General features: G+C 36.7%; 1 protein-coding gene across 8 annotated transcripts in view; it reads right to left on the bottom strand.

Annotated features, from left to right (window-relative positions):
- The window catches only part of YAP1 (Yes1 associated transcriptional regulator), an 85006-nt gene that overhangs the window by 32029 nt on the left and 30417 nt on the right, over positions 1 to 22560 (bottom strand). For all 8 annotated transcript variants that reach the window (XM_068181432.1, XM_068181434.1, XM_068181435.1 and 5 more), the window contains exon 3: positions 4270 to 4385. In XM_068181432.1, the coding sequence (XP_068037533.1) occupies positions 4270 to 4385 (116 nt within the window). The remainder of the gene's footprint in view (positions 1 to 4269; positions 4386 to 22560) is intronic.

The raw sequence follows: 22560 nt of genomic DNA on the forward strand, positions 1-22560 counted from the left end.
AACAGGTCAATGCGTATCAGAGGGCATCTGTATCTATCTACCAACTGATTATGCATGGACAAGCTAGGAACTATAATACCTATGTTCAGCAACAGAAATCACCTGCACCTAATACAAACACTGATCTCCAAGAACTTTCCTAATCTTTCTCTGTGAAAGCTGAACTTTTTCCCTTCAGTCACTCTGGTTCTAAAACTTCCAAAATTTATATCAAAGTCCACAATATTTACTTAAAGTACACCTTTATCCTGTCAATTTAGTATAAAAAGACACTATTTAAAAAGGGGTGGTTTTTGCAGATCAAGAAAGAAATTAACATTATTGTCACACAGATACTTAGAAACTCGAGTTTCACAACAGATCATAGTGTTGACTGTACACAAAACAGAATTTTGTAGCATGACTGGCTACATAGGTGCAATCTGCATCTGAAGTGAGCAAGGACTTAAGAGAAGAGCTAGAACTTGTTTTAGTTATTGGGAATGTTATTATAGTCCTTCCTACCCGCCTGTCCCCTGAGAATTATGAATTCAAGTGTCCATTTTCTTACCAACATTTAACATGGCACTAAAGCCTTAACTTAAGAGACAATGGAATTGCACTAGGTCTACAAACTTTAACTGGGAAACTCAATTCAAAACTGCCACATAAGAATGAAGACAAAAGAGGACAAAGACAAATAGTCTGCTCCAAGGCTAATTATCTAAGGTCTAGGCGTAAGCGGAAGAGGCTAAAGTATGCAGTGCTGTCAAGCATGATTCAAGCAAGATTCAGAAAATAAAAGTATCTGAAGAACAGAAATACATAAATACAATTATCCCATCTGTTGTATCATCTGTAATTGTATATGAAACAGCCACTGTTGACACATCCTATACATTTCCTACTGAGGTAAAGTTATATATTTGAAAATAAAATGTACAACTTTACCTCAGTAGGAAATGTATAGGATATGTTCCTAAGAAGAACAGCATACCATTATTACTACCTTTTTGTTTGTTTGTTTTAAATCAGGACAGAAGAAACTATGTTGGTTTTTTTTTTTTTTCCCTGTTCTGTTTTGCTTTAGGAAAAAATGCTTAGAAACATAATGCAAAAAATCAGAACAGTCACAATGACTTTTTATATACATCTGGCATATTTACAACTAACAGGCTTGTTTCCTTTCCACTACTGAAGTAAAGATGCAATCCTATTTCACAGATGAACCAACAAATGCCATCTAATAGAGCACTGTGCTGCTTCTCTGGATACATATGGCCCAAACTATTTTAGCTGATTACACGTAGCAACTAAGTTAAGAAAGACAGACAAAAACACCCTCACTTTCCACACACTGATGACTTCCTATAAAGGATGTATCTAACTAACACTCACAGAATAACTCATTCACAAAAATCATGCCTGGAACAGATGTCCATCAACTTCCTTGAAAAAATGTCATTTGCAGCAAGATACCTAAGTCCCTCAAGAGATGGAATTTCTTAAGACAGATAACCTAAAGATTTCAATCTCATGCAAAACTACATCTTTCCCATTTTTATATTTGAATAATCTTTCGACTTGCCCTTATCACATCTTTCCTGAGTTCTTCTTCTCCTATTTATCCAAAAAGACAACGGGTTTATCTCCAATATGTACACATCAGCTTTCAGATTTCTCTTCTCTCTGCATCTTCAGTTTGCTTTCCTGTTTGCAATTCTTACATTTCAGCACAGTAACTTGACTTACAGGCTCCTAAGGCAGTATACTAGAACTTGGACAGTAACTTTAAGGGCTAAAATTAATCAGCACCATACAACGTCTATACAGAAAGGAAAATATTCTCCTTTGTGGCATTTCAGACAGTTTTTTGCAAATCCGTGATCTCCAGCTGTCACAATACTTACACTCATTTTTTTCCAATATCTTTCATGAAAGGCTCTCATGCACTAGTGTATGTTTCACTGCCAGCAATAAGAGGAAACTTCTGTCTTAAAGGTCTCAACTTGATTTCTCAAGGATGAATACCCAAATTAGAACATTAAGTAGTCTAAAATCTGAGTGCCAACATCATGACTGTAAGTTCCACTGTGCTGAAGTGGTACATAGTTACTTGACTTTTCCATTTCTCTCAAAGATTATTCAAGAGGCTACCAAGGAAGCATAAGCTACCATGAACTCAGTAATAAAAAGTAACAAAACCAGGTATAAGAGACTTTAGTAAAAACAAATATACAGTCATAATTTAAAGTTATTACATAAACATTTGCCAGATCAAGTATCAGAATCGCATCCAATAAATGCAGGTTTGGTATTACTTAATTCAGAGCAGACTTTTGTTAATAGCAAATAAGGGTAAGCAAGTGCATCCAAAGAGCCAGTTCCAAGTCATACTACCTCAACTGCCTTAAGCTTAAAAAATCCTAACACCACATAAGATGTGATGCAATTCAGTATACACAAGAGTTCTGAGTCCTTCATGCACTTTATCAGATTCAGAGCACTTGGGGCAAAAAAAAAACTTCACAGGATTTTCAGTTGATGTTCAACACAGTATCATCTGTGAAATTAAAGATAAATGTTCAATTAACTTGTATCCAAGTAAGTGATTTCTCAAATCACAAGACAACCCACTTGCACATTTCAACTGTTCTTTACTGCACAAAGAACAGTATCTATGCAGCATCACTCTCTCACACACTTACATCAGGCAATTACATGTAAATGCTCTTTTAAAAATAATCCTTGTGTCCAGATTGCTAGCTTCTTTTCTTATTTGTTAACACCCTGTTATAATTTAACAGTACATTTTTTTGCTAAGGATCCTTCTTTTTTAAGTACATAAAGTGATTCCTGCTTTACTATCAATATTTTTTCCTGTCAATTCTTGGTACAAGAATTGTAGGAGGTTTGAGGAGTTATCTTAAAATACAGAATTCATGTCAATATTGAAACAGCAAGCATTTAGTTTTAGCACCAATAAGCAAAAAGGCAGGTCAGACCAAGGAATTGTTTCCTTTCTCCTATTCTCCCTCCTTTAGAAATGTCCCTACAAAAACATGCCACCTCTATTGCTGCAGGTTTCCTGGGATAAATTTACACAGAAAATAATCACACTGTTTTATTTTCACATCAGAGTCTGAGACCTTAATTGCTGTGAATCACGACTTCCTGAACTTGAACAGGACTCATTTGTTTCAGGATAATCCAGCCTCCTGGCCTAGCCAGCAAAAAGTTTGATTAACTTCCCCTCTAATACTCAGTCATGAACAGCGGAGTTTGGTCACGCCTGTTAATCTTTTGGTATTGTCTGCAGCACATGAATTGCAGCATGAAACAAAGCTGTCTAAACAGACCACAAAAGCAGCACCAGAGAATAACCCTTGGGAAGTACAGGAACAGCAGACACACACAAAATACAGTCAGACTGTGAGAAAATAAATATAACATGAACCTCAGTGACAGACAGGAGGTGACAAAGCAAGGGCAAGACCAAGCACTCAAACAAGCATGGCACCAAAATGCTTGCTCTCTGCATAATCATATGAGAGAGCTCTGAAAACATACAGTAGATTCTACAGCAAGAACAAGAACATTTTACTGCTGTCTAGTGAGAGGCCCTGCCAGGCCAGCTGAAAAACAATTTTATATTCCAGGAAAAGACTTAAGACTTCCCCAGCTAGAGTAATAATGACCATCATACTGGATTTTGGAAGTAATAGAAACACAAGATGAAAACCAAAACATCTCTGCTTCTAAACAAGGTATTTGCTTGATCCATTTAGGGAGGACAGGAAAAAAATTATGTTCATATTAAATGTAGTAAATGTCAATAAATGGTAGTATACCATCTCTAGTCAGTAAGCAAATGGAAGCAGAAGAGCACTGTGAAGCACAAAAGCTTTAATGTAAATTGATATTAATGGTATGGAAATTCTTGTCTTCATCAGTTCAGCAGCATTTTTTGGTCAAAAGAAAATAGACAAAAATTCTTAAAATTTTGAACCATTCCTTACATTCCAATCCTTACAAGTTTGAACCATTCATTTGAAAAATAAAAACATAAATCAAAGAACTACAGTGCTCTTTCTATAGACAACATAAATATTATACAAATTCTCTTATTTCAACTATCAGCCTCTTGCTTGATAGATTCATCAACAAATTTAAAGTTTCAAACCAGGATAACTAGAAGAACATTTATTAAATCTGGACTGCCTTTCCCCTGATTAGAATAGCTTGTGGCTTACTTGTATGAGCTTTTTAATAAATACAAATTTTGCTTACCTGATGCTGAGTTCATGATGTTCTGCTGCACAGAAGGACTGGTGGGAGCTGTAACATTCATCTGGGAAAGCATGGCCTTCCTAGGATCTTGCCATGTTGTTGTTTGATCAATGTGACTAAGACAAAACAAAGCAAGAGTTAGGACAGTCAATGATCTGCTAAGCACAGAAAGTTTAACAACAAAAGGTTAAGCTTGCCAACAACAGCCACATTCAAAACCAAACAAGAACTGTTTGGATTCTCTCCAAGCATCACTGTATGTCAGATTCTCAAACCCTTGCCCTGGCCACCACTACTTTCCCAACCAACAGCTGCAGCAACTAGAGCTAGAGCAATGGCTAGATAAGGTTCATCATGAATACCATAATCTAAACTGTTGTACCGTAACTAGATGTTGTACCCTGGAACAAAGCATTTGCTTCCTTCTCTCTTCGATCACTTATTTGCCATTTTTTAAATGTGACTTCACAGATTTTCAAACCAAGCCAGTTATGTCTGGAATCTCAAGCACAGTCCAGTAGCTCAGCATGAAGAGTTCAAATTCAGGGCCTAGGGAGTGGTAATGAACGGGCTAGTATTGCAATCATTAGTGTTCCCAAACTTTCTGTGCATAGACCACATCCACAGATTATCGGACGGACTACTCTCCTCCCCACTGACACCTGAACAATCTCTCTGTGGTAGCTGAAGTAACCAATCACACTAAAGCAGTAATGTGAATGGAATGTGCAGCTGCCTTTCAACTTCATGTGAAAAGATGAGGACTGTGTGACAGTCAAGCAACCCACCCAGCCCTCTGCAAAACTTTGGAAGTTTAGATTTCTCTGTTTTGAAAAAAAATGGCAAGTACATTCATGGAAGTATTCAATTCAATGAAAATACAAAAGTGTAATTAATCATTATTTTACTTTTGGATTATGTGATTAGCATGTTTTGCTAATGAGCAACAGATGCAGTCTATTCATAAAGGCATCAATTTTACCTTGGTGGCATTAAGCAACACTGCTCTGAGAAGTACATAGGGACAAAGATAAAACTCCAAATGTACATGAACACTGACAACAAAATTTGTTATCCATCATTTAGAACTGGTATCAATAAAAAATAATATTCAGTAGATAGTATTGTCATAAATTAGAATCCAGTGCATTATTAACTTGGTACCATTCTTTCCTTAAACAAACTATCCTTCAAATTATGCTTTTCTGGATTACATGGAATGCCCCTTTTCATATTCTTCAGCAAAACCACAACAAGTAAAAAATTCAGAAGAACATAAAATGAAGCAGTAGTCACCAAAATAATTAGTTATGTCAAATTACTTATCACATTCTAATCTTCTGTTACAAAGTAAACACGAACTAGCTTTTAAAAAAGTTTTAAGATATGTATATTTACGCTCTCTAAACATGCACACAAGCAATTCCAGACCAAAGAATTACAGAAACACTGTAGTAACTCATTTAATACAGTACGTGCTGGTTTTGACTGGGGTAGAGGTTATTTTCTTCACCATGGCTAGTACTGGGCTATGTTTTAGATGAACCTGACCTCCCTCTGACCATCACACCAATAAATTATGTTTGATGGCTGGGGTTAAGCCTCAACAAGATACTATTATGCAGACTGCATCTTTGGTTGCGCAGGTTTTCAAATATTCAGCTTCACTGAGAAACATGCCACATACAGCGAGACTTCTTTGTTTCTTTTTTAAGCCTATTTATTTATAAAACATGGTGCAACATAGTAAAGACTACCCTATATATACAGGACTATATATAAACCTTCATACTGGAGAACAATTTTTCACTTTTCTGCTGGTCAGCAATGAAAACAGGTAAAGATAATACAGATGTAAAAACACTGCACTGTAATGCTTCACAGACTGTGTGTTTAAATTACTGTACCAGCACGTGCTACTCCTCCCCTCCATTTCTGATTTGTTATATTTGCTCAACTCAGTTCTGGCAATATTGGAAACTGGGAAAATACGACTGTACCTGTAATAACACATTCATCTATTTCCATTTAACTCTTATAAAAATCCATGTAACACTATGAACTAATAAAATGCAAGGTACGTAACTTATAGTATTTGTTTTTTTATGCTATTTGAGTGCATAATAAGAAATAGAAGAAAAAATGTTTTCTCCCTGCATTACAGAACCATTTTTACAGTTAACTGTATGAATGCACTGAAACAACATCCATCAATTTTTCAAAACATATCTGAACATGGGACAGATGAATGGATCATGGAAGAAGCAGTTTTAGATGTACCTCCAATTTTGAGCACAAGAACAGCATAAGTGATTCCTCAAGACAGCTTAAGCATGCCACTCAAAGGTACAGTTAATGTTCATGTGGAGTTGTTAACAAGGATAGCTATTTTAGGCAGTAGCAGCTTCCAGCTTTTCCCTAGCTCAGTATCACTTGAGAAAAGTCAGCATGTTCCTTACGTGACCAACTGAACTACAATCAGAGCAGTCTTAGAGCCAAGAGCTATGGAGGAAAAGTCTCAAAGTAAGCAAGCTTATTTTTTTTCCCTCCCACTCAGCTCAGTACTTCATGACCTACATATCCATTTCCTCCACACCTTCCCTCAAAACTTTTCTCCTCAACCTCCATCAAATCACAGTCCTCGTATCTTACCTGCTCCACATCCTGAGTGTTTGAATGCTATATATTAAGAAAGCACCCAAAACACATCACAACAGATGAGTTCTTTCCTACAAATTCCAAATAATGCCCAGCTGACAGAATACAAAGTAGGCAAGTCCTCACTTGTATGGATGAAATGTTGAAATAAATCCTAGTACTACATGGAAAAATATAGGAATTCATTTTGTTCCCATTCGCAGCACATGGACCAATGTAACTTACTATAAACACCGTGTATTTTTAATTATCAAGTTAAGTATTGAAATAGGACATTCTCCACAGGTAAAGATCTTTCCCTCTGTTTTGAACAGCAGCACAGAAAAGGTCTCAATGGACATAACAGGAACTGACATCAACACTGCATTATCTTTCCCTGCATTAAGTAGATTTTTTTCTCATAGGAGCTGAATTACACAACTGCCCCTATCCTTACATTACAGATCTTCTATTTTACATAAGCTGTACCATATCTCAATAAGCAACTAGTGTCAACACAAATAAAAGACTAAAAAACATTAGCGAATTATATGCAATCAATGTAACCTATAAATGAACCACTATATATAGTATGTATTATCAAATTAAAACTTAAAATTCTACCTACTCAGGAATGAGAAACACGGCTCTGTACTGTGTGAACAGAACCGAGTGAGTAAATATTCCTGGAATTAAAACAACATTTCTAGGATAATCAAGCAATAAAAGACATTTTATTTTACAGAATAAATTCTCAAATCTAACATCTATCTGCCACTGTTTATGATTGTTCATTTATGTTGTGGAGAAGCAAAACTTTATTAAACTGGACAAACATCGTATAAACTAAGGAAATCAGACTGTACCATAAATGTAGGTCTGTGGTAACAGGCCTTAGAAAAACAAAACTAAAACTAAGCATTTGTTAGCAAACTTATGTGAATTCTAGTATCAAGAAGAGTGACTGTTCCAAGACACATCACCCACCATCCTCCACCAAAAAGGACTTTCAAAGTGCTGTGCACTACGAAGAGCACAAGCTGCATCTCCTCACCTGTTGGAACCCAGAATGTCCCTCAGACACTCTTGGATGTTCCGGGCCCAGGTCAAAAGCATTTGAGACCCTGGCATGCAGCCACAGACCCCTGTGGCTTTGAACCTGATCCATGGAACAATTTACCAACCTTGCAGGAAGAACGAGAAATCACAAAAGTTTAGCTATTATAGTAGAAGTAGTCACAAAGTGAAAGGAAGAATTTTTGAGTGCTGTACAGGGGGGTTTTAGGCCTTGTACAGAGGGGTCTGAGTTTTGTACATGGGGGTCAGAAGTTCTAAGATGGAGGGACTTGGGCGTGCCCTGTCCTCTTTCCTTCTTCTTCCTAACCTTCATGTTCTTGGTGATGTTGGCATTCACAGATTGGTTTAGAGTAGAAAGTCACTGTTCAATATAGGTGATGGGCATTGGGGAAAAACCATAAACATTTAACACATAATGTATGATATAAAAGAGGGCACCAGCCCCCTGGGTGTGGGAGTGTGCCTTTGCCTGACTGCTGAACGGACCGCAGCAGCTCAGGGAGAAATCTTTTAGATAAGACGCAACAAACTACCTTGAGACCGAACGACTGAAGACTACTGAGTCTTTCTTTGATGGCACGGGTTGGATGAGTGACTTTTCCATCTTTCGGGGTCACCCCAGTCTGGGGGTGAGCCCGGTCACTCACCCATTCTCAAGTTCTACAGCCAAATACAAATTATTTGCATTTTGACAACAACAACTTCAGAGAAAAGAAAAACGTTCTCATTTTATATACACAAAGAAAATTTCTGAAGTTACTAAGAATCAGAATTTCTAATTGAAAGAAATCTTTACTGGCATTAAACACTATCACATGCCTAAAGATTTGTCAGATTCAAATTCTAACCAAATTTTAGAGTTTAAGGTTTGGGTTTGTTGTGGTAGTGGTTTTGGTGTTTTGCCTCTTTTTTTTTTTTTTTTTTGAGGGAGAGGGGAGAAGGGTGTTGAAGATTTTGATTTGAGTTTTGGTTGTGTTGTTTTTTTTTTTTTTTAAGTACATTGGAAAAGAAGCAGGAGATCTAGAGACCTAAAAAAGAAAAGGGAATTTACTTTTTGTTTTAAGAACCCTTTGGATCTTAGTAGATTAATAAAATAACACCATTTTAAAAACAAAGAACTCATCTGCCCCTTGTACAACGTGTAATATACCTTCCCATTTATTCTCCAGTTGCTGCACTGAAAAGACACATACTGCTTTGTTAAAAGCCATGTCAGAAACATACACAAAAAAGACACTCAAAGAATTACCTAAAATTCTTCAAGAAAGGCTAATCTAAGAGGTCTTCAGTTTTGATATTCTTTAGTATGTATTGCAACTACAGGGTCCCCATTGGCAGGTGCACTTTCCAGGGTATGCTGAGAACTTCATTTCAGAATTCCTAGTCATTATAAAATCATATGTCTTTCTTGCCCTTTTTGCCTTTATTAGCATAGAGTCACCTTATATATGCTATATAATTTATAACTAGAACTTCCCTTTCACAGAAACAGATCTTAGGACAGACATTACTAACATAAGCAGGCCAGAACTGCAAGACTATTTCGGTAAAGTGTGCAATAGAAATGTAATGTTAGGAAGAAAAGCAAAAGAGAATGAACAGATATTCTAATCCTCAGTACCAGGTGATCTTACTGTATGAAATTTCTGCAACAGCAAAAAAGCATGAGGTCTGATCTACACATAAAATAATAGGTAAGAATAAATAATCCGCCACTTCTCAGTACATTTGCACATGGCTTTTCACAAAAGGACATTTCAAAAATTCAGTATCAAACACACAGAAAGACAAGTTTTTCCTAAGTATAAAAGCATCACTGTAAAAAACTATGCAAACATCTTTCCATAATGTAATGCTTGTGCTTTAACAATCTAGAAAAGACTTATATTTTATGTCTGTGAGAAAATTAGATTTTGGTTTTCAGATTTTTGGGGCTGTTAAGAATTCACTGTAAATCACATTTTAAGAAAAGCAAAACACGAATGCATACCACATCATGACAGACCTCCCAAGGGTGTTGACATGGCACCTAGTACTTTTTGTTCTGGGGATAGCTAGGAAAGGCTTTGTGTAACGTAAGCAAGTGCACAAATGAAACTACATCTAATTATGTTCTATTTTTGGTGTGAAATGTAAACTTTTTATTAAATCCCAAATGTCAGCTGCTCCATTGACAAGCACGTCACCTATGATTCTGTTTTGTTAAATGAATGAGATATAGATTCTTCTCTTTCATTTTTTCTTTGTCTTCCTAACCAGCTAGCTTCTTTAATCCATATAATACATCACTTTCTGAAAGGTTTTCGCTTTTTATTTATATTTGTCTATTAACTTTAAGGACTAGTAAAGAGAAAGTGTCTCCTCATAAATGCCAGAATTATTTTAGAGCTCTCACCAGTACATTTCAGCATATCAGGTCTTGATGTATATACTGAAAGTTAGCTTTCCTCGTGATTCCGGAAGAAACTGTTTATTTATATATTTCTGCTCTTGAAACTACCACAAATTGTCAAAAAAAAAAAAATAACTAACCTCTTTACCAAATCTTATATAAACTTGTCCTGTGTACAGGCAGTGTAGGGTACCTCCAAGACACCCACTTAGCTATCATTTTTGCAGGCAAGGAAGAAATCAGTATATCTACTTCTGCAGAGGCCTGAGCTCTACACCAGAATACCAATATGGTGGTCTGACCAGAGGGTAGCTGTCAAAGTGGCAGTATCCACTAATTCAAAAATAGAGCTGGATGCATATCCCTAAGAAAGTGGCAATAGCTGGAAGGCCGAGATCAGTTTGACAGGGCTGATGAACTAGGGGGATTCCCACAGGTAAATTTTCCATAGCTGCATTTAGAAATGGGATGAAAAAGAAGGTTTTGAGTATAGAAGCCTTGACATGAACTGGTCTAATTACCACTCTCAAAAACTGGAGTGTAGCATGCAGAGACTTCTGGGTTATGGCTGCTGATGATCTTAGGATATTTACACACAATGGAGTGGATTCAACTTTGCCTGAGGATAGAAGGCGTGACATTCTTTGTGCATGCACCCTTTTCTATCCTATTCAGGGGATTTTGAGAATTGGAAAGGATTAAAACAGGAATCTAAGTCTTCAGATATATGGGCCATTTTTAATTAGCATATCTGACTGTGCAGGTGCTGTAACAAAATTACAGATTTATACTTTAAATACATTATTTGAGAAGATTTCAATTCCAAGCAGAAACAGTATAGAGAAAAGCCTGAAAGGGAGATGAGACATCTCAGTTAGCAATTACATCTACCCTTAGTTCAGTCCTCCATAAACATTTCCCTGAATTTGTACCATTCTTAGATGAGGATACACATTTAAAGTGACCATAAACCCTTTAAGGACCTTCCAACTGGCTTTGTAAAGAAAAAAAATCCAACAAAATCCAGCAAAAGAAAAGGCTGGTTACAGAGCAATGAAAATGTTATCTGCTGAGAGATTATATTCCACCCATTGCTGGGGAAAGCACTGTTTCTCCACTTGTGTTGTCCATTTATTTGCAATATTTCCTTAAGTTTCAGGACTGTTACAGCCTAATTATATAAAAGCACATGGCAGTAAAATTCAAAACTTCCTAATCTCACTGTTTCCCAAAAAGCATCAGAAAAAGCCCCTAAAATTTGTAAGAGATTATCTCTTATGGGTGGTAATGTCTGCAGGTATGGTCTAATTGCCTGAAAGAACTAGAAACATTAATACAATTTTCTGAATATTCCTGAAATAAATAAAATGGCTGTATTTTTGAGTTCTCCTAATTCTTCCTTCTGCTTGGCAGCCTTAATGCATTAACTAAACAAAGCTTGTGTTGGATTACTCCATCTACATCACTGATCATGTTCTCACCAAACTGCACCACAGGCATATGATGCCAGAGAGCACACCAGTAAAATGACAATAAACAATTCTAACTTTCATTCAGCTTGCAAAAGCATACCTTAAAATTGACATGCAAGTGGTTCAGTGTGCAATCCTGTGGTGCCACAGCCGTGATTTCATTAATTTTGAAATAGAATAAAAGCAAAAAGTAAGAGAATGGTGGGCAGAAGCATCCTGTTGACCAGGTGGGAAGAGAGCCTGTCAGAGTTCAAGTTCCTTAACCTAAGCATGAAATAAAACCACATGCTATCCTACAAAATTACAGTCCTAGGCAGCAGAAATTCTTCCAGCAAATTAATGGTCTGAATCTGAACTAGAACAATGCAATAAGGGAAACTTAGATGCATCTGACAAAAGTCTAATTAGTCAAGAAACAGATTTTGCACACAGTCATTACTAGTCAGACAAGTTCTTCAACAAATCTCTCTGGAATTTATTCCTAAGGTGGTTGAATATTGCAAGATAGTAAGAGGTACCAGAAATTCCAGAAAGCATGGCCCACAAAGCTGTGGACAGTGATACATAAAACACAGTATTTAGTATTAAGATATTCAAAGGCAGCCTTCATTAGCACTGGCCTACCTGCAGACAGTGCACAATACATACACCAAGGACTTAAAAACTAAGCTTCCTGTTCTGATTATAAACACCACACTGTTTTGAAGCTGCAGAACAGCACTGCACTTCTTAGGAAAGCATTCACAGAAAGGTCCTCACTTCAGAGTGTGTAATGCTAAAATGGATGTGAGGGCAGTAGGTAATCTGACCACACGATGAAAAGATGGTGAGATGAAAAAGAAAAGGAAGAGACGAACGCATGATGTGATGTTCAAAGGTTTGCCAAGGTAGCCCTACTTTTATTATAATGTGCTCTTGAAACAACTATCTTTTGTCAAAGCCAAAATGGAAGCAATAACATGCATTATTATTTTGCATTTATTATTCTTATTCCTCCTGCCCCTTTTCCTGCCTTGCACTTAAGGACCTCATATAGAAAAGTAGGGCTGGTATCACAATATTTACAAGTTTTTAAATTGATTCCCAAAATTGATTCCCAAATTAATTGATTTATTCTTGGATTCCACTGTGGATTTCCCAAGTAAAATAATTTTCTGAGTTTCAGGAACAAATAAGGAGTACAAGGACATTCTCATTTCCAGAGCTTTTTCCATTACTTTGAAAACTGTAAGGCATAGCAGTATTATAGAGACTAAAAAGAAAAGTCCTTGTTTTGCAGTCTTTTTACCAGTTCAATTATTTTCCAAAGTCTATAAAGGACTAAATGCTGTGATCACATTCTCTGTCACCAGATTTATTTAAACTTCCCCTCTCAGTTCCCCAGCAGAAAAAGAGCCTACTTTTAATGGAAACCTCCCTTTCTTTCCACCCTACCCCCAAAGTTAAGAAGTTTGCTTCCCATGGCTAAGTCATTCAGCATATGAAGAATTCACCTTTTTTTCTCTCCTTAATTTTAAATGAAAAGATAAAGATATATCACAAAGGAGGGCAAATATAAAGGAAGAACTGTCTCTGCTGCTATTTCAAGTGATATTACTATATTTGTTTGACTTTACAGATACCCTCCTACACTCCTGCTTAGCAAATGCTGAAGACCTCCCCAGGATGCCTTCTGTAAAACTAAAGACAAGATTACACAAACACTAGCTTTCACATTTATTAAGGGAAGGCAGACGATTTCCAGAAGTGATGGGCCATGGAATACTTCATCAGTTTCGTGTCCTTTTATCTCTGAGATTCTATCTCATTTCTCTCTCTTAAAAGGAGACAAAGAAAGCAAGAGGGAAATCAAATGCTTCTTTGCATGAAGAGAAGCCAGGCAATTTTACGCCCCTCTCAAAACACCCTACTTTTGTTGCCTGAAGGTTTTCAAGTCAGAGAGGCTTGCCTAAGCATGCTGCAATTAAAGCTGCTATAGCCAGCTGTCTCAGTATCTAAAGGGGGCTGTTCCTAGCAATCCCGTCGATTAACCCTGAGGCTAACCACCACTAAGGAAAACAAAATATTAAGATAAAAAGATTCTTTAGGTTGTTTCCTTATTGCTCTAAGTAGGAAGTCTCAGAGGGCAGTTCAAACTGGTTGCTTGAGTGTTCAGACAATGATCACTCCCAGATGGCCTTGACAGGATGAGCTGACTCTTAGAGAACCATTAGGTAGGACCTACTGGAAAATGAAGCTTTCTGCTACAAAGTGAACCTGTTTTTCTTGCCATTAAAATAATTAACATTGACATCTCTTTTTAATTTATGTTTCAGAGCTCAGACTTCACACCTGAAGTTGATCATCTGTTCAGATGTTCTCAGTTTTAGTCATACTAATAGTCTTATGGACTATCTTTGCCCGCATTTGAGGGCTGCACTTCATTTCATATAATACCCAAGTCATCCGTTTCCTTCTTATGATTCTTGTTTCAGGGAGAGCTTTTTATTTTTACAATTCAGACAACCACCACGTGCTGCTGAGGTAGGAGGCAATTATTCCTGTCCCTAAAGATTCTGCAGAATGCTAAGTAAAACAAAGAACAGAATCTTCCAACAGCAAGTTGCTGCCTGAGTCAGTACTTGTAAGATACCTTCTCAGTCAACCCTAGGCAACCTTATATACTGTTTGTCGCCAGCAGATTATTCTTTTTCCTCCCCCACCCTTCAAACCCCTGAAGACAGATTTCACAATCCACCAGAGGCAACAGATTTCTTGACCCCAGATACACGATATTGTCTGAAGGCTATGCTTTGAAAAGTTATTTTTATTTACCCATTTAACCTAGAGTGGCAAAGAAAATACAGAGTTAAAGCCTGAGAATAAACTAAACTACTTAGTGTATAATTTTAATTATCATTTAAATGTACACTACACTTAAATATAATAGCTATTACATTTTTCTTTAAAGGTGACCTTAAAGTGTTTTTGACCTGAGGCTTTTAAAGTTGCAGGTTCTACATTTCTCTTCACCATTCAGAAAGAGTTTAAGGAGCATATTTTTAAACAGTATTCAAAGGCCCATTGTAAAATAAGCAAAGGAAACTAAAACTAATTTTGAACTCAAATTTCACTGCATGTTTCAGACGTTATCAACTGGAAATATTAATTTACTTTTTGGTTTATTATTAAGAACTTGGGTATTCACAGAAACTGAAAGGTTGAAGGGATTACTGGAGGTCATCCAGCCCAACCACCCTGCTTGAAAAAGTAACAGAGTAATAACGAAGTCCAGGATTGAACAGAAACTAAAAGTTTGACTGTAAAATCATCAACAACAAACAAACCCTAGTTTTCTAGCAACAATTAAAGTCTTAATTTATTTCATTAAATCATCATAATAAATACCAATACCTCATCATTTATGTATTTGATTTGCAGTAATTTAATGTATTTTCTGAGTATCTTTTGGTAGAGAGAGAATTACAAATAAGGATGACAAAATATGCCAAGCACATGATTTTATCTAAAAGCATATCACTTTTATTACTAACAGTTCTTAAAGTATTAACAGTTTAGTCTTTGCCAAAATTAGCAACTACCATGCTTTATCAATAAATATAGTGAAGTATTAATTTAGAAATTGTTCAACCCTTAAATGCAAAACAGATCACAAAGCAAAAACCACAGATCTCCTAATTTCACTGAATTTCAGCAGATTTGTAAGCATTGAAGTTCCAAATAAATCCTATATAACCAAAAGTTATCACCTTAACTTAGTACAAATTAATCCCAAATTTATAATCCCTGCAGTCTTCATCTACTAGTTATGAAAATCAGCACTTTTAACTGGGGGAGTGGGATGGTGAAGGGACTGTGGTGCTGCCATGAGAGAGGGGGATAAACACTGTATTAAATTATTGTCCTACATTTTTAAAAAACATGTACTCAACTAGACTCATATGTCTAGTATCTAAAATGCTTACAAGTAACAGGCCTCTCTAAAGATATGAATACATCCTACCCACACAAGAGATCAGACAACAGGTCACTACTGATTACTACTGTCTCAGAAGACAATCGTGTGGGTTTTTTAATGGCTAACATCATTATAATCAAGCTTGCTTTCTAGCATCGCCCCTCCCCACTTTTCTAACAGTTCAGTTTAGAGACTTCCCCAGTCCAAATTTTATGCTTGGATAATGTAGAGTTTATTTTTCTACAGGAAGTGAGATCAGTTCTCAATACAAGAACTCCCTTACAGTGTTTGCTCACCATTAGTCAGCACTTCCCTATGGCCTACCCCTTTCCTCCACTCCCTTTCAATTCCAAAAGCTGCCATTATTGGCTTCCAATTTTTTGGGATTTTTGCCTGCAAATTCACAAACTTATTTTAGAAATTCCCTGGAGGGTGAAGCAGCTTTTTTTCCCATGAGTATTGTCACTTTGAACTCCTGAACAAAGTGAGTTCCTTTAATCTCTTCTATAAAATAGACTTCCTACAGCCAAATATCTTATCACCATCCTACAGGACCACTTTTGTCCATCAACTAGGCAGCCAAAATTGTTTTGAAACTTTCAAATCAAACAAAATTCTCACTGCAAGCTCTGGAGGTTGTCTAGATTTTGTCTATTTGCTTGGGTAGCTCATTCAGTAGTTAGCCTATAAAATTCCAAAGACAAAACATATTTGTTCCACAACCCATGTTTGGAAAATATAATGCCCCTGATGTCAGAAGAGCCAACATGCATATCACATATCAGTAATTTCAACACACGAGTAATAAGACACAGCTTTTCTGAAACTTAAGCAGTAGATTAGAGAACCTAGTTAATGGAACCATATTGATCCCAGTTTTATGCCAAGCTCTCAGGAAGCAAGCCTGTATAAAGGTTACCTGATACACACCTGGGGCAAGGCGCCTAAACTGCACATGAACAGTTGCAACACTCAGTGACTGACTCTCACTGCAAACTGCAGAATATATCCACTCTTGCCCTTTCAACTCAGCACTCTAAACTGTAATCTTCAAATCAGACGATGTAAACAGTACCTGAAGGCAAAAGATTTAAGATATATCAAGAGGAGACTGAAACTCCCAATATATTTTTAATTCATAGTATTTCATAGACATAGATTTAAGATATATCAAGAGGAGACTGAAACTCCCAATATATTTCTAATTCATAGTATTTCATAGACATCCACACTTAGCTTGCTGAAATTGAACACTGAGCTAATATAATCCTTTTGGTCTGCCCCATTCCAGTAATCTTTGATATTCCTATAAAATGTTTGAATTGTATTTATCAATGTGAATCGATTGCTTTTAGTCACCATGTAAAGAAAGCTTACTATAACAGATGTCATTCTTTTTCCCACATAATTTTTACATTCAGAATTAAGGAAGAAGGAAACAAACCACTCTGCTCTTCAGCTCCAAGTTTCTTAGTTTTGAACTAAGATGCTTGAAAAACCAAAAAAGTAAACATTTACTTGGCTAATGCTTTCTAAGCTGTGGTTTAACACTTCATAGTTCCAGGTACTTAAACAGCAACTTCCTTCCAGAATTTATCAAAGCTCAGTAGCAAACATTCACTGTTTAGTCGCGGCGTCTCTATGCAACATTTAGTGTTATCTTAAAATTTATTTTGCAACCATTTCATTATCACTACACAGGTCATAATTTTAAACTTTATCTCAAAACCTTTTAAAAGTAAACTGTACATTAATAAGAAAAAAAAATCTATTCCTAGATACAGTGATTCTAGCTGTATAAACTGGGACATTAAATATTCTGGTCACTCTTCTCTGCTACCTTGTTATCCTTTAAATATATTTTCAGAAATCTATTCCTTCAGAAAATTGTTACAAAATATTTATGTTCAAATGAGACCAGAAAAGGACTGTTACATGTCTGACAACGTACACATGGTTCTTCCCAAGAAATCTATTTAAATTTTTATGTTTATCAAGAGCAACCAAATTTAAGAGTATACTAAGAGCAAAGAATATACTGCAGAAGACATATGAAAGAAAATCAACCAGGCCCTGGAGTTGACTGGCTGTATTTCAGAGTCCCATTTCTTCATGCTACATTTCTCCTCACCTCTGACTTGACTACTCGCATATGCTGAGCTTGTCAGAATTGCAATCTTAAGTAACTTGCAGTAGTCCTGTAATCTTGCAGTCTATCTGGTAACTCTCCTACTCTACTACAGGGAACAGCTGCTTGGACAGCAAGCATCACCCAATCAGCCAAATACCACCTTCTGTGCTAGAGCATGCACAGAGCAGGCTGGAAGCTGCTGCTGCCAAACTCTGCTCCCACATGCAGGAGGAGCAGGCCTGGGGCACTCTCGTCCTGCTCACAGAGCAGCCAAAATTGCACTTTGCTGACTCTGTCCATGCAATCAGTGGGGGATTTGTCCCTTAAATACAGTAACTGTATTGAGACCGTATCAGTGTCAGTACACACAAGACAAATTAAATCTGCTGATAGACTCATGCTGCTACAGTATACTTAGAAAATCATCTGTGATGAGGGATTTCAAATGAATCAATTTCCTGAATATCTTCATAAGATGTTATCTAACACCTTATCTGAAAATCACTGTATATGTTAGAGTAAAAATGTCCTGCAGGTGAAAGCTGCTGAAGAGCAGTTTGCACTAAAATAAATCACATCCATTAAAAATTAATTTGCATCCTATCCAGAATTGTGCAAGGATCTAATAAACTGTTTAATTACTAAACATCGGTAGCTATTTTGTGAGATAATGACACTCAAGTAATTTCTGTACTTTTATAAAATTGAAGGGGACTACACTTCAAAACAGCAGATGTTAAAACATGGTTTATCTGACTCTGTAACTGCTATTTATTTATTTATTTATTTACACTCATGTAAAAAAGCAACATCACAGTGAACACTTCAGCACGGTACTGGAGGTGATTAATTAGGGAGTGGCAGAGGAAAGGATGAAACATCAAAAGAAAGTGAATACTGTAAGCGTAAAAGAAAAAATGTCTTGCAGATGTATCTGGCAATCTTGTAATATCAACTTCTCCCAAGGAACCAAGCTGCATGAAGAGATGCTGACGTCACCAAGGAAGGAGGTCAAAATCTGCAGATTTACAAACCACAGGAAGAATTCTTGCTGAGAATGAATGAGCTGTTGAACCCACTGGACAGAAATATACTGGTGTGGGAGATTAAACTGGGACGAAGACTCTCACCAGAGTGGAAGGAAGTGCTGAATACTAACATTATGAACCCTCTCCTACTCTAAGGCAGAGGAAGAACACAGAGCCTTTTAGCTCAGGTGGGAGAATGAACAAAATTTGTTGAGCAGAAAACTACCACAGATGAGCAACACAACTTATCAGAATACCAAGAGTAACAGAAGGACACAGAGACATTTGTGTACCAGTGGCAAAAGAACATTGAAAGTACAAAATGGAGAAGAGACATTAAAAGCTGATTTAAAATTCTACCAGTGTTAAGAACAGGTTTGATTTTCAATCTGTACAAGCCAAAACAAAACTTTACATACTTGCAAAGCAAAACTAACAATTCTTTCTTTAAGCATGTATCAGAAATTCACTGAAATATCAACTAAGAAATGGAAAAAAAAATCATCAAAAGCTGCAAAGCAGTAAGTTTTACAGTAAAAATATATGCCAGCTGCATACAAGAAATTATTACTTTCCAATGCTAGAATTATTTTTTAGCATTGTGCAATCCTCTTTTGAAAATCTTGACCTCCAAGAAATAAAAAAAGTTTCCTCACTCTCACATTGCAAATTATTAGATGAAATGCTTTTACTTCACCATAACTGGTAAAAACCAAGATTTTCCCTTAGTTTTAAACTGAAGGGTTTTCTAAATATCCCAGTACCCTATAGAAATGTGCCCATACTCTACATAAGGTGGTAACACTGTTCTCAGCACAGAGAATGCCAGTACTGACTTAGCAGTTTTTTGCACAAAGCTGCCCATTTGCTCCTTGCTCTCCTTGTTTTTGCTTTGCTGATCAAAGGAGTTGCCAAGTTTTTTCTTTACCATTACAAGGCAGGAAAAATGGCTCTCCTCGGAGAGGCCCCTTGTGAAGGTCACAAAGGTTAGCTCCACAAGCCCTAGAGTCTGCTCTGACGCTGAAGTGATTGGCTGGCTTCCCTGCAGTTAACCTGCATTTCCCCTCCTTCACAATAGTGCACTGGTTATGGAAACTAAATATGAAAGAACTTGGTGGGGGAGGAAAGAATTTCTATGGAGACACATTCTAAAACACTCACAAGTTCTACTTGTTTGAGCAGCCTGGAAACCTAGCATTCTAAAACATTTGATTTCTTTCTCAAAACCACAAAAATTTCAGTCAGCAAATCTCTCTATTTTGAAAGGAAAATACACAAAGTTTGCTTTTTTTTTTACATACAAATACATAGATACTACTAGTCTGCCTTGGTCTGGAAAAGGTTTAAGATGCTTACTTGCCCCATTTCTGGACTTAAAACAAGTGGAATCCACACATCACACCATCTTAATGAAGACTAAAATGAAGACAACTAATCAGGATACAGATTTGTAGCACTTTTCAGCTCCAGAGCAGTATCACACCCAAGGCACTTTTTAAATTTAGGTCCTAAAGTTAAGTAATGAAGACATCTTGAGATATCAAGCAAAACAATAATTGTGTTTTAGATGGTTGATTAAATCCACTTCCCATTTTTATAAATTCAGACCTACCAATCCACAGGTTTTTCTTATACATAAAAAATTTAACCCATAGTGTATACACTGAAAGCTCTAAGCCAGTTCAAAACATCTACTCCTAGAAAATGGATTCAGTATTGGTCCAAGTAGGGGAAAGTAATATACATTTTGTATATTGAAGAATTAACTTTCTGAGACTTCATATTTTGGGGACAAAATTTCATATCACTTTACAAATAAAACTTTGATTCTCAGCATTGCTCGAAAAGCTTTTTTACCACCCTGAAAGTCAAGCCAGGCTCCTTCCTCTCTATGTAACTACAGGTGTGAATTTCTGTCTCCAGTGCCATCACCCGTATGTTTGGACAGATGAAGCCAATTAAAATTCAGCCAGTGTCTTTGATGCTGAACCTACCTCTGCAGCTGTTCTGAGTTCATTATGTTACCAGGAGTCAAAAGTACTTCCAGAATAGTCAAGATGCATAGCCCCACTAAATAGGTATTTCAAACTGTTTAAGTCCTCTCAAGATTTAACAATAAGAGAGAGGCTCATACTACAGTTTTATCTTCCTAGGTGGAACCAACCAACCAACCAAGGCTTCCTCTTCTTAACCAGATGCCTCTGTTCACAAAACATTAAGGAAAACAAACCCTCTCTATTAGGACACAACAACAAAATACTGAGAATGCCAGAATCCGAAGCTGAAAAAAATAAAATACATAATTAAAGAAGGAATATTATAGTTCATATAAAAACACAGAAGTGGAAGCGGGATCTTGACCCAGTTACTTGGATTTGTTCTCCTGTAAAAAGATTCAGTGGAAGTAGAGACACCTCACGGGGTCTCCAGAACTACTTCAACAAGTTTAGATGTAGATGCAAGGAGAGATCCATACAATAGCCATATTGTAATAAAAAGCAGAAAGTATATGTAGGAAAGAACTGCATCTGATCATCATTAATACTTACCAGAGAAACTTTTAAAGGGGTACAAAAGCACTATACCAAATTACTTTTCTCCTCTTTTGCAGGAGAACTTTTACCACCAACGTTTGCCATTTTTTTGTTAGCAGGTATAATAAGGCATAGCACACTTCTGACAAAAAGCTTTATCAAACTTCTCAAGCCTCTTTAGGGGTGGGCCACAAAGGTCAGCACACCTAACACGTATCAAACCCATGCCTTCCTCCACTCTCATACAAATGCTGGGTACACAACGTGCTGGCCAGCAGAAAGCACAGACACCAGATCACCTGAGACATTTGCAACACCAACACATCACTTAACTTTCGAACTTGCCATGACAATAAAACCCCAGACGAGAAAGAATTGGGTCAAGAGTCAGTAACACATGCTATTTTGCTACCAGGCACATCTTTGACCCCCCCAGTACAGAACAGAAATTCTTATCCTTCTGGCTGATGTTGCTATGCAGACAAGAAGCTTCCCATGGTATATGCTATGATAACATTAAGGCATTTCTCCTGCTTTTGTTATTTAGGCAATACAAGGCAAAAAACCTTTCTTATACCACCACCACCTACCCAAACCACACTAGGGGACTCTGCTGATGCCATCATGTTTTCTGACAAGTATTTACTTAATTATTACATTAACCCATTCCTATCTAAGGAATTAAATTTATTACCTGAAAAGTGTAGAGCAACATCAGCTTACTGCAGCTCCTGTGCTCTTACAGTCCCCATAGTTAAGAGGAAAGAAAAAGCTTTGATCCAAAAATATCTAAAATATCCAAAAGTAAAAAGGCCAACACTAGACACAAGTAAATGAACAAAAAACCCTCTCCATAATCAGCAGTAAGACAGGGATATCACTCAAATCTGTAACACAGGAAAAGGCTAAAGTTCAGGACTACGGTTTTGTAAGTTTTTATGTTAAAGGTTCTGATTGCTGTAATGCTTTAATAATGTCACATCTGGGCCAAGGAATAGATGCACTGTAACCAGCCTCCTTCTGCTGTATGTAATACAGGAAGGACATCCAAGACTGTTTTGG

This window comes from Anomalospiza imberbis, chromosome 2 (assembly GCF_031753505.1).
Source record: "Anomalospiza imberbis isolate Cuckoo-Finch-1a 21T00152 chromosome 2, ASM3175350v1, whole genome shotgun sequence".
In the NCBI taxonomy this organism is placed as follows: domain Eukaryota; kingdom Metazoa; phylum Chordata; class Aves; order Passeriformes; family Viduidae; genus Anomalospiza; species Anomalospiza imberbis.